This window comes from Caenorhabditis briggsae (genome assembly GCF_000004555.2).
Source record: "Caenorhabditis briggsae complete genome, chrX, whole genome shotgun sequence".
Classification (NCBI taxonomy): Eukaryota; Metazoa; Nematoda; class Chromadorea; order Rhabditida; family Rhabditidae; genus Caenorhabditis; species Caenorhabditis briggsae.
This window is the reverse complement of record NC_013491.2, coordinates 17,025,440-17,043,575: the sequence shown is the minus strand read 5'-3', so window position 1 is coordinate 17,043,575 and position 18,136 is coordinate 17,025,440. Positions and strand designations below refer to the sequence as shown.

At 36.4% G+C, this 18,136-nt stretch overlaps 1 protein-coding gene across 1 annotated transcript in view; it reads right to left on the bottom strand.

Annotated features, from left to right (window-relative positions):
• Positions 1–3,756, bottom strand: part of Cbr-unc-9 — a gene marked incomplete at both ends in the record, with an annotated part of 4,858 nt that extends 1,102 nt beyond the window's left edge. Inside the window, 8 exons of the mRNA XM_045240385.1 lie at positions 252–351; positions 493–911; positions 1,187–1,314; positions 1,616–1,804; positions 2,169–2,260; positions 2,304–2,454; positions 2,506–2,541; positions 3,645–3,756. Coding sequence (XP_045092891.1) covers positions 252–351; positions 493–911; positions 1,187–1,314; positions 1,616–1,804; positions 2,169–2,260; positions 2,304–2,454; positions 2,506–2,541; positions 3,645–3,756 — 1,227 coding nt within the window. The remainder of the gene's footprint in view (positions 1–251; positions 352–492; positions 912–1,186; positions 1,315–1,615; positions 1,805–2,168; positions 2,261–2,303; positions 2,455–2,505; positions 2,542–3,644) is intronic.
• Positions 3,757–18,136: the final 14,380 nt, after the last annotated feature.

Here is an 18,136-nt window from a genome sequence, read left to right as displayed (position 1 = left end):
CCCAAATCCCCCTTTTCGCCTAGCAGCCAACCCTAGCTAGAGCTTTCGTGTACTCCTTTTCATGAAACTTTATCTAGACAACTGTCAACGAAATTTCTGGCTAAACTACGTTGTCGAAAATTGGTCTTCTGGCTAAGCCACGTTGCCAATGGCTTCCAAGTGATTCTTACAGCTTCGGACTTTTACGCTGTCCCATCTTTTCCCAAAACCGTAATTTATTTTTGCAACTGATGACTGAGCTTCTCACGTACTTGTCTTAAGAAATGGAACACAAATCGTCTCAGAGACTGCGAATCGACCATTTTGTATCCCTCGATTCCAGTCAGATATTTTCCAACAAAGTTGAGCTGCCTGCAAATGAGTCGTTTTTACATGAGTCGTTCAAAAATAGTCGTTTCATTTTGAAAGCTAATTGTGATAAATGGGGTTCCATTTGTCTCTGGTCTAGTTTCCCTCTCATGATAAACAAAAAATAATAATGTAGACACAAACCTGCTTGGAACAACGGAAATGTAGATCCAGTAGAAGAGTGAGCAGAGGGTAGCACCAGCCAAAAGAAAGTACCAGAACCACAGGAACAAGAAGATTTTCTCGTTGAACATGTTGATCATCAGCACACATTGGACAGTGTGGCGGTGTACATTTCCTAGCACCTTGACTTCAAAATCACAAAGTGTGACACGTGGAAAATGGCCAGACTCCTCCCATTCTCTTCCATTCATTAGGTCGTTGAGAACTTGAAGTCCATACCATTTGCTACGGTTTCCAAGGAAAGTGTTGAGAAGGAAGATTTGACCAACAATATTCACAGTGTACAGAATTTTGACCGAAATATAGAGGAAAGTGACAGCAGCTCCAGATGACCGTGTGCAAATGATCAAGTTGAGCAGTTTCAGGCGGTTTCCGGACATCTGTAGATCAGAATTTCTTCAATTTAGGCTTGTCAAGCAAACGAAAAAATAGGCAAAAATATCTGAATCGAAAAATTCTGGGAATGCGAAAAAAGGTCTGTTTTAGTGTTTCTCAATTTTTCAAAGTGATTGGAAACCTGACAGCCGAGCTACAGACTTCTAAAAATAGTCAAAATTATCTGAAAAATACGTTTTCGTATATATATTTACGGTTCTTCATATCTGAAATTTTCTGTATAATGTTCCCCATTTTTTTTAATTCAAAATTTCCGTACCACTTGATGTTTCACGTGAAGAGCCTCTTCCACATTAGTGGCAATCGTTTGTAACGCTCTATTCCTTGATTCCAAATCCAACAGTCTAGAGTCGCACGCCATCTGTACCAGTGATTGTACATGAATACCTGAAAAATGATTTGTCTGTTGTTATTAGTCATTTTTCATATTCCATTAACTTCGGACTCCAACTTGAATAATTCTCCCTGTTCCAAATGATACATTCCCATCTTATATATTTATTTCTTAGTTTTTTCACTGAGATTTTTTAAACATCAACAACAACACTCGCAGGAGAATCTCTCTCTCTCTCTCTCTATCTCTCTTAAGGAAGACAAAAACGGGGGAGCTGAGAAAATTTATGTATACTCCCTCGAGGTGAGAAGAGAAGACGATGCTTCGAAGGAATTGAAATGGTTGAGCGCCTGCGGCACAAAATATCGGAGAAGAAGAAAAAACGAAGGAGCTGGAAAACCGGGGGTCCCGCGCATTCCTTCCGCGATATTTTTGTTGTTCTTCGCGCCGTTCTTGACGCGTTCTCCTTTTTTGCTCCGTTCTCCTTGAAGCTTCGTATTTTTTCAGTCTCGATCTCCCTTGAAAACAACAATTTTCTCTTTTCTTGGTCTTTGGTAGTAGGCTGGTGGTGTTCCTCCGGACCTCACGTCACATATGTTTTTGTGATGCCATGTGTTTTGCGTTGTTCCGAACACTTTGTTATGTAAGAGAACGGAATTCCGTAATTTTTTAGGGTAAATTAGCCTTTGTGGAACCCCAAACTGTGTGCATTGAACAAAACATAAAAGAGTAGGGAGAGCAAAACAAGGTGTACTAAAATTGGGTATTCAAAATGGAGCTGCTAAATTGGAGACATTGTCTACTGCATACATAATGAGCACCCCACATGTTTTCTCGATCTACGTCACTCACTTAATACATTTAATTTGGTCTTAGGAATTTAGGAAATTTAGAAAAAAAAACATACCTGATTGCCAGCTGAGCAGCCTCCATACAATAGTCGGCACATAGAAAAGAAGAGCTTCCAGAGCTAATACAAACGGAACCCATTGATAATACCTGGAAATTTTTAATTTTTCAAATATTGGAGTTTTTCACTCACCCGATTTGTCTATTTTCACGTTCAGCATAGTTATGTGGAATGTAGTCGTGTAAGGGAAGGAAGTAGGTGTTCTGGACCCAACAATAGTTTTCCGTGTACTGCTCCATGGGCTCGGTGAACGTCGCAGGAACCCAACATTGGATTGGAAAACCTGAAATAGGCATGATTGGGGGCTTTTTCGTGGAGAAAATTGAAAACTCACCGACATACTGTTTGGCAGAGACGAGGATCGCGAATACTGAAATTGAAAAATTGATTATTTTCAAGTCATGAGGCCTCAAGAGCTTAAGTCCCTAATTTAGATGGTATTTAGAAAACAAAGTTTCAAAAAATATTATCAGACAAAAATTGGAGATACAGTATTGGTCGATTAGATACACAGGAAAGTATTTTCAGTTGATTTTTAGCCATTTTCTGAAGCTCAGCTTTCAACTTTCCGATCATTTTGAAACATTTGGAAGGTATAAAACAGACCTGGATTGAAAACTTTGCATTTGCAGAATTTTTTGAAAATACCTAGTTTTTCAGATGTTTGCCAATATCCGGAAGACACATGTTTCTTCAAGTGTTTAGTACAAAAATATTTTGAAAAGGGGGTCTTTCTGAAACCGGCAAATTGCTTAAAAACAAGGAATTTTCAAAAACTTCTGTGACCGGAATGTTTTCCATTTAGGTGTGTTTCACACTCTCCAAAATGTTCAATATTATCTGACACTTGACAGTCGAGCTTCAAACTACTGAATATTGTCTTGAGAGTCAAGCTCTAGACTACGGAAAATGATCAAAATGGCTGACGATCTACTGAAAAGTAAGTTTTGTTAATCTTATTGACTCGTACTGTATCCAAGTCCTTAGGGAAGATATTAAAAAACGGTCAACTGACAAAGTATTTTGGATATGGTAAACATTTTACCAGTTGATTATTTCTTGATATCTGTTACAGGAAGCGAGATAGCTGGGTTCAAAGTTGGCGGTGAGCTGAATTTAATTTTGTAGCATAAATTTTCGAGTTCCAATTTTTCCAGTTTTGAATCAGAATCTTTAAACCTATTTCCTTCAAATTATCAATCGCAACCCATAAATCATTTCACCATATGCTTCCTGTCAAAAAGAGCTGAAAACCAAATGAAACCAGAAACACATGGCAGATTGGAAACATCTCCTCGAAATCACATAGAAAATGTAACAAAATAAAAAGGGAGGGGAGGGTGAATCCGTGGTTAATGGGTACTAATTCATGAAGATTTATTTGCTTTTTTTTCGGTGTCTCCTTTCATCTTTTTCTGCTTAGATTTTTTGTGGATCTTTCAGGAATAACATTTCTCAAATAAAAAGACTTACCTGTGATGATGGCTGTGGTGTAGTAATAATTGAGCTTGTCAATGATGTCATCGTCAACGTGGAACTGTATTGACTTGACAGCACTCGCGAAATAATACAATAGCATACTCATCCTAAGTCATGTCGTTAGTGGCGCTCGTAGCGCCTTTTTCCGATCTGCAAAAAAATATTTTCACAATAAATTTGATACGTGACAGGTACCAAAGGGAAAAAAACGGAATAAATTGGAAAAACGATCGGCTTATGTGATGTTCTGGAAATTCATGAAAACACATCTTGTTAGGACATGAGAGGAGAGGCTTTGGGTGCGAGTGGAGAAAATAGAAACCAGTGGGAGCCGGGAAAATGTGATGGAACAACACGGACGGCGTCTGTGAATGGCAGGCCAGGTCGTTCTAATTATGCATTAGAATAAGGGAGGAAAATGTAAGATGAGGGTTGGAATGGAAATGTAGTTTTCTTTGCAAAATATCCTGTTAAATTATGAATAAATCAAAAAAACCTTTTTAGATACTGTAAAAAAAAACTGTTTTAAACAAGAAAAGAGCGTTCCTTATTCAAATCTGGGAGATATACTTTTAAAACTAGATCCCATCTTTTTATTATCCGAAAAGAATCTTATTAGAAGCCTATTCACCCCTTTTTCAACGTGAAAAAGGCCAGAAAAACCTGGTGCAAAAGCTCAGCAGAACTCAAATTTGTATTTTATAGTCTTTGTTGTAGAATAATGTATTTAGAACTATGCACTTCTAATGAGACCTTATCTAAAACGGCAATTTAGGAAAAATAGTTTCAAATTTTTTAAATTGCGACAAATCAAGGTTAAAAAATTGTCAAAGAATAATAATAAAATTTAGGAAAAAAATGAACATTTCAGATTTCAAAAAACAAAAAAAATCCAGTATGGCACTTAATAATAGTGGGAGGAGATCTGACAAAATAGCCATGCTCCAGGAAAAATGCATACGAAAAAGAGCTCTGTCTTACTCTACATTTCTTTCTCTATCTCTTCCTCTTGCCTCCTGCCTTCTTCTTCTTCTTCTCCTCCTTCTTTTCTTCCACGAAATTTGATGGCCAGTAGAAAAAGAAGAAGAAGCAGAGAGTCCCGGGATGTTGGAGCCCCGAGCCAGTAGGAAAAAAAACGAAGAAAAGTGGGAGATAGGAGACACAGACTCGCATACACATATATACCCGAAAAACCAGCAACAGAGTAAGAAAGAGAAAAAAGAAGAAGAAGAAGCATCACATTGGCTCACTATTTTTCCTTCCTTTTCTCTCATTTTCCTTCTGAATTTTGCATCCCAAGGCATTCTTTTCTTTCTGTCTCATACCCGCCCGTTATTTCTTCTTTCTTTTCTCTTGTGTCCATGAATCCATGATGCTTCTTCTTTTTCTTCTTTTTTTTGCACAAAAGCATCTGGATGGAAATGAAGAATGACAAAAAAAATCCAGATGAAGACGACACAATACAACAGAATACTTAGTGATGTGCATTGAAATGAAAGAAAACGATAGAGAATGCATAATTTTGGATCTCCTTTTTTTTTCTAAAATTTTCATCTCATTATTCTATTTTTTCTGTATTTTTAATTTTCTACGCTTAAATGATTCTAAAAAACCCCAGGGGAGCCTGTATCACCCACCAAAAAAAGAAACTCAAGAAAAAGAAACTAAAACCTTTAACAACAAAAAAACCGAGCGTACTCATGTCTGAACCTCAAACCACCACCTCAAAACAATTCTTATTCGTTTTTCTCCTCTCTTCTGTCCCAGGCTCTCTTAAGACTAACTAATCAGACAAAAAATGAAAGTAAACTAATTAGATATATACGATTTTCAAAATGGAATGAGTATTGGTCAGAGGCAGCAATCAGAAAATGGAGCAAAACGATTTACAGAGATTTACAAAAATTTTGAAGTTCAAAAACAAAAAAAGCAAGAAATTGTACTGAACTTTAAGGTCAACTCAATTATTATTTTGTTACAAACTAGAAGAGAGTGGACCAAAAAAAATTTCGCAAACCAAAAAAAAATTTTTTGTTGAAAAAAGCTACAAGAAGAGGACCATTAACAATGGAAAAAGGAAGTTACACATTATATTAAAGCAACACACGCACACAAAAAAAAGAAATAAAAAAAGAAGACGGAAGATGGAAAGAAAAAGTTTTTGAAGTGAATAAAGAAGCACACATACATACATACAGAAAGAAGAAGTTTTTGGTTTAGATTGAAAGTGGGGAAAGGGACCAGTGGACCTGGTTGGTGGACGTGGAGGATTCTAAAGTGTCGTGTTGCGGAATTTTGCATACTCTCTCTTTTCCTATCATTTCGTTTCTCGATTTCTTGCGCTTTTTTTCCTACCACTGCGCGATTTGGAGTTTTTCTGCTTGCTTTCCTCAGTGGTTGGAAAAAAAAAGAAAGACGGACAATGGGTCCGGTGTCGAACACGATAAGAATTACTACATACAGTACTGGTCAATCAGATATACAAAAACGTATTTTCAGCTGATTTTTGGCATTTTCAGGCGTCTGAAGCTCGGCTGTCCAGTTCCCCATCACTTCGAAATTTTGAGGGGTGTAAACAGAGCTAAATTGAAAACTTTATAACTACAGAATTTTTTGAAAATGTCTGGTTTTTCAGCTATGCCAGTTTTTGTACTGAAAACATAAAAAAATACAGGTGCCTTTCGAAAATCGCTCGCCACATAGCTGAAAGTTAGAAGCTTTCAAAACATTTTGTGAATTCAAAGTTTTTAATCCAGACCTGTTTTACAGTCTCCAAAATTTTTTGGAAATGATCGGAAACTTGACAGCTGAGCTGCAGGCTTCTGAAAATGATTGAGAAGGCCGAAAATCAACTGAAAAAAGGTTTGGTAATCTTTTGGACCGGTAATGTATGCAAAAATTATTTTTTAATCAAGTCATACTGTTTCAATCAAGGCGGTATCATGAATGTTTTCAAAGATTTAAAGTATTTTCGAAAACAAAAAAAAAATCATCCGCCATCAAAAAAACTTCAAAAGTCTTACAGTACCTTCTTCTTAATTAACTATTTAATGATTTCACAAATTTCAGAAGATCCTAGACAAAAAGAAATATTTCGTCATCTACAAACGATTGAGGAAAAGAAGGCCTCCCCTTTTCTGATATGTTATTCAATTTCGATGAATTCCAAATCGATTTCACATCAAGCGTCATTCATTCTCAAAACTTCTTGCTACAAGGCTACCTTGGCGTTCTGAACAAATTGTCCAAACTACACCCTAGAGATTGTTAAAGCTTTATGAAAAATATCAAAAAACTATCAACTGATAAAGTGCTTTTCATAACATCAGTAGCATTTCATCAGTTGACACATTTTTGATAAGAACTTGGATAATGGAGCTGAAAGTTCGCGTACAGGATGGGCTCCTAATAGTTCGTATAAAAAAGGGGAATCTAAAAAATTGTCTACCTAAAAATGAAAAAAAAAACGTAATTCAGTTGTGAAATATAACTGACTCAACAAAAACAGTATGCATAATTAGATGCAGAGTTGTAAGACGCCAGGATAAGAAAAGCATCAGTGGGTCTATTGGTGGGACAAGAAAGAATGGGAGAGGAATAAATAGAAGAAGAAGATGCAATGAAGTCTTGGAGCTGACTGACTTCAGCGGTTTTGATAGGTGTTTTAGTGGCGAAGGAGGTCCTCTCTCGCTTTTTTTTTGTTCTAGATGGGGCTATATTCCGTGTTCACGAGCAGAGTGGAACGACTGAATAGCGTTAGTTCTTTCACTTAAACAAGTGGTATAGTTAATTGCACTGAAAGTGTTTTGAGTCGTACTAAAAATCTATGGGGAGAAACGGAATGCAAGAATCGAGAACTTTCAGAAATACTGGGAAATGGGAATTAATGGGAAAAACTAAAAACAGGGGAAACAGTATCTTTGAACAAAAATTTTAAATGCCCAAAAATACAGAGTACCAAGATGAAACCTAACAAGGGAATCGCAACGTCGCGTAAAATATAGCCTAAATACAATCTTCTGCAAATTTTAGAACCCGCTCGCCAGTTTCAGCAGAGGTATAAAAATTTTAGTACCGAAATACGCTTTTTTTCAGTTGAAAATAACGATTTTCAAAAGTGATTTTCTCAATTCTTAGGACGTTTCGGAGCATAAAATTTGTTATATTAATCTTAGATTTGTGAGAAATTTCATATTTGAGACAATTTCTCAAAAAAAGTGTTTTATTTTCAATTTGTTCCGCAATTTTTCACATTTATTCGAAAATTGAAATTTTGAATTTTTTGAGAAAATGTCGGAAATATAAAATTTTTAACATTTTTAAGTGTAACAGAACAAATCCCACGTTCTAAAACATTCTAGAACTTGAGAAAATCACTGAAAACGGGATTTCTAGTACCGAAACTGATATTACAGAAGTGTCTAGAAAGGATATTTTTGACATAGCCTGAAATTATGAAGAAAATCTGGGTTCACGATGTGTTGAAGTTCCGTTGTAAGGACAGAAAACAATAATCGAAATCCTCAAATAAAGCCGAAGATCTTAAGTAATATCTTAATACTCAAATCCATTCAAAACCAAAAAGCTACTCCACAACGAGTTCTCGAAAATTTCACCCAAAAATTGAACATTTTGACGAGTGTCTATCAAAATATTAGTGGGACTTCCCACTCTCCCACTCTCTTCGCTCTCTATTTTATTGAGATTTTGTCCCGTTTTTCTTCACTCCGTTTTTTTTTCTTCTTTGTTTCTTCCATTTTTCTTCCATTTTCTTTTGTTCTCAACGGAACTGAATGGAAGCTCAGAGAGCTCCAACTTTCATCAGATCCGGCGACTGACGCACCCGTCGCCGGGACGGGTGAAAGATTAGAAAACAGCAGCAACAAGATAACAGAAAATACGTCAGGATGAATGGGATAGAAAGTGGGAAGAAAAAAAGAAGGAAGCAGTTTGTGTACTTTTTATAACACCTTTTAGTGAGAAGGAGTAAGAAGAGATGTGAAGGAAAAACCTCGAGGTGTCAGTTTTCATAAGTTTGGCTGCAGTAAGAAGGAGCTGCAAAAATACTCTGACAAGTTTATGGTACTCTCTCAAAGTTCCAAAGCTCAATAAATCCATAAAAGAGAGCTTGTTGCTTAATAGTCCTTGTCCTCTTCCTCTTCTTCCCTAACTTTGTCCTGTGGGTCCTTGAGAAACAATTCATCATGCTATTGTGGGGTCCGTTGGAATGCAATGTAGGTCGCATATCTCCTTTGGGAATGAAGATCATTCCACAGCCAATATGCGTGTCGTCTTGAGTTTTTCGGGCAAGGAGAGGACTTCAGTAGGACGAAGACATAAGAAGCAAATAAAAAAGGAAGAATGAAAAAGGAGGAGCAGTAAAAAAGACAAAAAAATAAAATTGTTCAACACTTTTTCTTGTTGCTCAAGCAAAAAGTGACGTACCATACTTGCCATACTTTTTTGCGCATTTTTCATTTTTTCTTCTCTCTCTTTTCTTTATACTAGCGGCTCAGTTTTCGGAAAACGGAGAAGTTCTGACTAATGGGGACGGACTACAAATCCAGAAAATACTGTTAGAGTACAAGTTTTCCGCTGAAAACCTAATCCGATTAGCTTAAAACACAGAAATTGGAGGAATGAGAAAACGAAATCGAATGAAAAAGGAGAGAAGCATGTAATCGGAGACAAGACGAGTTGGAAGGGAAAGTTCTGAGACATTGCTCTTGGGTGAGTAAGCGGCAACTGGAGAGTCCCCTTTTCTGCTTGTTATGTGTGCCAAAACAGGAAGTATCATTATCCTCGGCTCTTGAGTATCTTTTGATTGGTGAGTTGTTGCTATTGGTAGTGGTTTTGGTGCCCCGTATTTTTTTCTCCTGGAAATGTTGAAAAATAGGAACAGAGGTTCTGCAAAGCTGTGAGAGAAGGATTCGTATTTCAGGATTTTCAGAAAAGTGGAACATTTTTTCAAAATCCAAAACATTTGGGCATGTTACGGAACCATTTGCACTGAAAACGCGAAAAAAACGTTGTTTTTCAGAAATCGGCTAATAGGTGAAAAACTAGGAATTTTCAAAAAATTCTGTGAACGCAAAACTTTTTTTACAATCTAGGTATGCTTTACCCTTTCTAAAATTTCCAAAGTGATCCTAACTTCCACAGCTGGCCTTCAGACTTCTGAAAATGGTCTGAATGAGCGAAAATCAACAGAATAAAACGTTTTTGCTTATCTCTTGGACTGGTACTACACATATTTTTGCCGAAACTTGAAGTAGAAATTTTACATTAATTGAATTCAAAAATAAAATCAATCACTACAACATTTATACTAATCAAACAGTGGCAAAAATGCTAGTCAAAAATTTTTATCGTCCCAAAAATCTAATTTCACTTTTTGACAAAATTTACAATTAAAAAAAAATTATGAAAATATTATGAAAATTAGGAGAAAATACTGTTTGAAATTTAAAAATTTAACTGAAAATGAGTTTCTGTTAATATTAGCAAATACAGGATAAATACTTGCACTCAAAAATAAGAATTTGAAAAATTAAGAAATACCGTAAAGACTCATAAAATGCCGGCAGGACCGTCTAATTTGAGTCTATATCTCAATTCCTAAAAAAGATATCAAAAAGTTATAAACTGAGAAAATGCTTACCATAATATTAAACACAATATTTCAGTAAAAACTTTTTGATATTTTGCGTAGGGATAAAGATAATTGAGCGCAAACTTAACAAAGTAGAGGCTCATCTATTACAGGTTTTTCGGTAGTTCTGGAGAAAAAATTCTGGGTTCCTTACTAACGTAAAATGTATTTCAAACAAATCGTACGTTTTGTCTAACGCTGACGATAACGGACGAGAGAATGGTCTTGGCACGAAACCAGAAACCTTCTGAAGCACAAATTCTCACGCATATTACACTGATGAGAAAAGCAAGCTGAGACAGAGCAGCAGGGACTGCTCACCTGCTGCTCGGCGTGCGATCGAAAAACGATAGGAAATAAGAAAGAAACGAGGTTCTGTCACTATGAAAAATGAAAAATCTGTTGAATTTCATTTCGAAAAAGCAAATGTGTGTGTGGCATTCTTTTCTGCGGTCTCTCCCTCTCTTATTCCCGGGGATTTCTCTATCTTCTAGTGGGCCCAAACCAACTTTCTCCGATTTCAAAATTCCATTTTTCATTTCTCCTCATTTCCATTTCATTCATTCACGTCATGTGTTTTATGAGTCTAACAACTAACACATTCCGGGATGAATCGAAAAAAAAGAAGTGTGAGGGTGATGTAAAGATTCATATAAACTCTGGTAGTCTACCACCACCCATTTCACAACTGACATCAAAACACAAAAGATGCAGTTCTTTATGGCTGATCTTTCTCCCAAAATTTTATTGGAATCTTAACTGGTCGTTATTTTCAATTATGAATAATTTCAAACTTAAAGTAGATGAAAAAATTAGAATCGTGATGGAAACACCAATAGCATAACTAACCAGTTTTAATCGGCCGGCAATAAAATATAAATGAACAAGAAGCAAAAAAGTGTACTGGATCACAGACAGGAACCTTTACTAAAAGCAAAATTCAGCAGATTTATGTATGAAGAAGAATGAAGCTAATTTGAAAAGTAAAAAAAAATGTTTTTTGCAAGATGAGATCTGTTTGAACTATTTTAGGCGTTTTTTTCACTGTTCACTGATTAATTACTTGTTTGAAACATACAGTAAATGTCAATAAATATACAAAAACGTTTTTTTTTACAGTTGATTTTTGGTAATTTGCAGGTCTCTGAAGCCCGACTCTCAAGTTTCCGATCACTTTCAAGTTTCTGGAAAGGGTAAAACAGATCTGGAGTGGAAACTTTCCAATCACAGAATTTTTCGAATAATCCTAGTTTTTCAGCTGTTTGCCGATTTTTGAAAGACATCTCCATATAAACCAGTTTTGTACTAAAAACGTGAAAAATCAGGTGTTTTTCATAAATTGGTGCGTAATTAAAAAACTTGTAATTTTCAAAAAACTCTGTGAATGTTTCCAATCTAGAGCTGTTTCACACTTTTCAGAACTTTCAAAGAAATCAGAAGCTCGACAATCGAACTCTAGACTCCTGAAAATGGTCAAAATAGCCAAAACTGAAAAATTCGTTTTTCTATTTTTTTTTATTGACTGGTACTGTAATTCAAGCTCCAGTTATTGACATCTTTCTAGTCACATTCCAGGCAAATCATATTTTAAATCGTTGAAAAATTCAGTAATCGGTGGTTTCATGAAAATTTATTTCATTTAACTGATGGAAGTTTGGATAAAATTAGCTTGCTTAGCTTATCCGGATCCCAGCACAGTAAAAACTTAAGGACAAATTATAATACGCGCAAATCATCAATCTTTCGAAGTAAGAAATCGCAATGAGAAAGTTTAAATGAGAATTTTTCGGACTTCCCACTGAAAAATATTCAATATTATCTCACTGACTCTAAATCAAGTCCGTCTCGCAAAGATGCGAGTGCCAGTTCTCTAAAAAAATAGATGGGAAAAAGATTTATGAAGAGAATAGATCAACGGATCAAAAAGGAGAAAGGAGAGATGAAGCCAAAAGGGCATATTTTTCCGAGCCCCGCCAGTCACGCCCCTCCTCTTTGAAGACCCCTCTGGGCATACGTTAATTTGGGAGAGTAGTGAGAAACCCTAACGATATCTGAACTATTATTTTCGAGTAGTTGGTGGTTTTTATGGTGTTTGGAATTTATGAACCATGCAGAAATGACGTCAAGCTATAATTTACTTAATTCCAAAAAGAATCTTTTTACGGTAGGATCTTAAACAAGACAACCTAGGAAATATGGTCGAAATATCGGGTTCGAAACCAAGAATTCACCTGCCTCAACGGCTGAAAAACATGGGGAATTCGAAACCTAGACATGTCATAAATCAGTCTGTGTGGGTGTTGTGGGTCTCAAGAAAGCAGTGCCCCATGGTGGGAGAGAAGACGACGACGTAGGAGTAGTTTATAAAATAAGAAAATAATCGCGCACAATGTGCGGAATGCACCAGATGCCGGATAAACAACAACCGCGGTGCTCCACCACTGTGCTCTGTCCGCTTGTCGTCTTCCGCTGCCTTTTCTTTCGACCCCAAAGAAACCTCCGTTCGGTTTTCTCGTGTTTTTTTCTCCTGGAAAATTGGTTTTTGATACTAGAATGTTATTAGAATGAAGGAAATGGGAAGGAATGGAATAATTCTTGTAGTCGTACTGTATTTCTCTATAATCTCTCTTTTAGTGAACCTTGAAGTCTGAACATATCTGTACCTACTTTAAGAAGTTTTAATAATAATCTTAAACTAGTTTAAGTTGTTTTTCAGAAGAGAGCTAAGCTATATTTTATATTTCTAGTTAAGCTGATATTTTTTAGACAGAACCTAAACTACTCGAACCTTGCCCTGAACCTGGTGAACTGCTGAAATAATATTGAAAACTTCGTCCTTTTGACAAGTGCTCAAAAATCGGACAAAGCGATTTGTTGTAGGCAAAAACGGCTCCTTCGACACCACAGCAGTAGAGCGCACAACAAAAGACACGGGCTCCACGTAACTTGATTTGAAATGAGGGGTCCTAAACTTCGTTGAACTTCTCCTCCTCGGGAGACTACTTTGCAGAAAGAAACTTGATTCATCGTATAGAAAAGTAGGAAAAAGGGCTCTAAGGAAGAGAGGAGACAAAAAATGCTAGAAATAGAAGGAAAAAAGTCAAGAAAAATGAGGGGAAAGGGACAGGAATAAGGAAAAAAACGAAGGAAAGCGGTTAAAGAAAATGGAGTGAAGCCTTGGGAAAACGAAGGCAAAAAGGTAATGGAAGTTTTCAAACTGCTCTTCCTCTTCGTTTCTTACTTTCTTAAAACGCATAAACGGTGTGAGATAGTTGGGAGAGCGGGAAGAGCAGAAACAAAGAGCGTTCACTTTTCCGGGAACGCCGTTAATGGAGTGCGCGGAAGAGGTCGACCTAAAATCGGATTGGCGTAACATAACTTAACTCGATCAAGAATGACTTGAATGCTATATGATGTGTGTGAGTTCCCATATGTGTGCTCATAGAATATGGAATGGGTTCTAAACAAAGAAAGTGGGTAGGCAAAGTTCCGAATTCGGAATCATGGAAGGAGCCTATGATGAATAAAAAGGATTTCAAAAGGAAATTATAAGCTTCAATCGTATTGTCATAACAGATATACAGTCCCGGCCAATAAGGATTACAAAAACGTATTTTTGCATTGATTTTTGACAATTTTGACTATTTTTGGGAGGGTGGACCTTGGCTGTCAATTTTCCGCTCACTCTGAAAATATTAGAGAGTGCGAAACAGATTCAGATTGAAAACGTGGAATTTATGAAGTTTTTTGAAAATTTCTAGTTTTTCAGCTATTCACCGATTGTGGAGAAACACGCCTTCATGACCTGTTTTTGTACTGAAAACGTTAAAAACAGGTGTATTTCAAAAATCGGCAAGAAGCTGAAAATTAGGAATTTTCGAAAAATTATGTGAATGCAAGATGTATGATCTAGTTCTGGTTGATACTCTTCAACGTTTTCAAAATCGTCGGAAACTTGGCAACCGAGCTCCAGATTTCTGAAAATAGTCAAAATCATCATAAAACCCCGTTTTCAATATCTTGTTGGTACTGTACATAAAACCTTAAATCTTTTAATTTTTTCAGTTCAAGTTTGGTCACAACCGATATTTTCACAATTTCACATGCAAGATCATTTAGATTTTTGAACATTACTTTTCAGAGAAAAAACGCGAGATACCGTGAAGACTCTAATATGATAGAATGCCCCACACTGTCCAATTTTGTACAAGAGCCCACAAACCTCATTTCCTGTAGAAACTATCAAAAAGTGGTCAAAAAGTGGTCAACTGATAAATATTTTATCTGTTGACAACTTTTTGATAGTTACTACAGAAAACCTGATAAATTAGCTCCAGGTTGACAGGAAGGAAGGTCATTCTGTAGAAGTGTTTTGAAAATTATTTTCTTAAAGACTGCAGTACCAAAATTGCACAATAAAGGAGGCGACAAGTTTCTAGATAGAGAGTTACTGTAGCTGAGAATTCCTAGAAATTTGAGCTTTTGCAGCAAGGCTATATAAAAATTGTTATTCAAAAATTCTAAAGATCCTAAAAAAGATTTCCAAGGACAGTGACAGGAGAAAAACACAAAAGCCCCAAAATTAGAGTACCAATACTAATAATAAGCAGAATGCAACCGTAACCAGTTTGATTCTCATTTCTCCACCAGACAGGAAACGACCCCAACAATCAAAATAGAAAAAAGAAAAAGAAGAAAACAACATTTGGTTGGTTTTCCCAACAACTCATCAATCTGTGGTTTTTCATTAGATCTTCCTTCCTTTTTTCTATCTCTTTTTTTCTGCTGCTCCTAAATACTAGCACGTTGAAGGTTGTAGTGAAAAAAAAAGAGGAAACACCTGCTTTTTTCGCGTTATCTGAGCCGTCACTCAGTTTGGCGGAACTTCTTTTCCTCTTCGAAGTGTTAAGTGGATTGAATAAAAGGGTGTGAAGATGAAGATGATGATGATGAAGGAGTCATAGGAGAAGAAGAAAATGAAAAGAGGGGTAGAAGGTCCCTAGCACTAGGTTAGTTATTCCAATAAAAGCAGTGATTTATGAGATTTCCTCGGTGCCCTGCTCCAGAGTCTCGACTCGATTCGCAGGGAGAGTAAGGCGGACCTTCTTCTCCTTACCGCAAGCAATTTTCGTAAAAAAGTTGAAAGCGCTCATAAAATGAATAGACGGGGTGTGAAGACGAAGGGTTCTCGCGCCCCGTATTTGGAGAAACCGCGAAAAAAGTCTCGGAGAGATAAATAACCACTTTACTAACCACTTTGCTCACGCTCCTCTGCGCTTTTTTATTCCGTTTTCTTCCTTCTCTTCCTCCCCCTTCTCTTCTTCACACGTACCCACAACACAAAAGAATTTTCGCAATTTTGAAGATAAAGAGCTCTGATATATCCTCAAAAACAAAAGAGAAGGGAGCCTTTTTTCCTTAGGTCTTGTTATGGTTGGATGAGAATTCGGTGAAACTTTTTTGTTATTTTTTCTATCTCTCGCGGATCTGCATGGGAGTAGTAGTCGCGAGAGATAAAAAACTGAAATAAAAACTGGACGTGGAAATGATAGAATTGGAAATTTCGGAATTTCTAAGCAAGCGAATTTCTAAGCAAGCGAAGTACACTTTTCTTTTTTTCAGAGAAGTGTTACGTAGGCACTTGTCTTTTTGAAGTATCGTAACGTCAGAATATCAGAAATTCAGAAGCGTTGAACAGAATAGATAATCATGTCATGGAAACTTCAAAATTAATGTATAAGACATAAAAAAAGGCCCATACTCAGCCACCCACAAGACTCGAAGAAAAGTTTTCTCAAAAAAAGAAACATATCCCTAGAATATTTAAATATGTCATCTACTCATATCCCCCTCGCAAAAAAGTGCAACAAGCCGGAATGGACTGGTTGTGTAGGAAAACGAGTTCAAAATAAGGACAGAAGGTCGGCGAGCCCCCCCCCCCCCCCCAATTGCTTGAGAGGAGCGAGAAAGGATGTGGAAGGACTGGCGGCTCAGCCTTCACCCTTTGCCGGCTCAGACGGCGACGCACACCCTAGAATTTGCATTTTGAACGAAGAAAAGACCCCAGTTTCGCCTGGTGACTGATTGGTAGGACGTATTCAACGGAAAGAACCCCCAAGAAAAGGGTCTCGGGGTTTGATGTGATTTCATTGTGCTAGATGAGAAAAGAGCGGTAGAGTTCTAAAGTCAGTTTAGGAAAATAGGATTTTGGGAATGAGGAGATGGATTACTGACGGTTTTAGAATTTTAATTGGAAGAATCGTATAGTGTGGGCCGTGTTGATGAGAGTGCTTAGATTGAAAAAGGAAGAGCTTAAATTGAAGAAACGATTGATGATTTTTGTCAGACAACTGTCAATGGAATTTCAAAATACTGTAGTAATAAGACTGGAAAAGACCACAAGGTTTAACTGATATAAGTGTGAATAAAGACAACTAAAACATTCCGTTCGAAAAATTACCGTATTTCCTTTGATAGAAGCTCACCAAAACTCTCAATCAATTTTGAGCTCAGTAATCTCGATTCCTGTTAGAGATATCAAAAATTTGTTAATAGATAAATTATTCATCACAATATCACCAATATTTTCTTTAATTGACAAAACTTTGATATCTTTTACAGGAATCGAGATAATTGATCTCAACATTGACGGTTTGAGTGGGCTTATATTAGAAAGAATACGGTTAGGCTGTTCAGAAATGAAAATCTCATTCATTTCACTTTCGAAGAGATTTGAAATTGAAAAAAAAACTTTCAAGAGCGATCACTATAGTTCCAGACTGTAGTTCTTTTTTATCAGTTATACTTTTTTTTTCATTATGAACTATCAATTTTTGAAGTTAGACCGAACTGGAATTTTTTGAAAAATCATCTTAGTAAATTGGACTTAATTTTGTAGAATTTTCCGATTACTACCGTAAGTTTTGGATTATGCATTTTTTAAATTGAATGTTCATTTCTAAAGAAACCGTTGAACTTATTATACAAAACCTATAATTTTTTAATGAGTAATTTACTCAAATTTCTTAGAACTAGATCTGTTTTTGGGATTTCAAATTACAGTACCGACTTTCACTAAAATTCAAATAATTACAGTATTCGGAGCTATGGTAAAATGAATTCTGCCAACTACAGTTTTCAAACTGAAAAAAAAACTTGTTGATAAAAATTCCTCAGAAATACTGTTCGCTACTCTTAATCAATATATACACAATTCACAAAAAACTTCTTTAAAAAATGGTGTTTTTTGTCGACCCCCAAAGAAGATCAGGTGGAATTTCGTCTGAGACTTTCCCCAAGAGAACCCAGAATTCTCAAGTATGTCTCGTCTGAAGATTTTGAAAAATTGAAAATTCTCGAGTCTTCAAAAAAACTGAACTCTTTCTTTTTCCACCGAAAGTTTTCATGCTTGACTGCGTTTTCTTCCTTGGAACATCCAAGGAAAACTCGCTCAAGTTTTCAAACCTAAGCTCACGAGTACGATACTCAGAACAAGCAAGTGAATAAAAATCATATAGACTACGAAAATTTCTGAAATACCCATTGCATTTTGAAAAATTAATTGTCAAAAGTTTTCCAAACGTCTTTCACATTTTTCGGAGTCCTTCACTTCGTCGTGTTTCTTCTTTGCTCGTCGCACCACAATAGACGAGAAGCGGATTCAGTTATCGAAAAGTGTCCCCAAGGGGCGAATTGACGAGATGCTCTCTCTTGCGGCAAAGACTACATAGAGCCTAGCTACTTTGTAGAAGAAGGGCCAAAAATTTTTGAAGACAACCGACCCACGATGCGCTACTAGTGGTGATGGTCTTCAAGTTTGGTAGAAAATATTGAT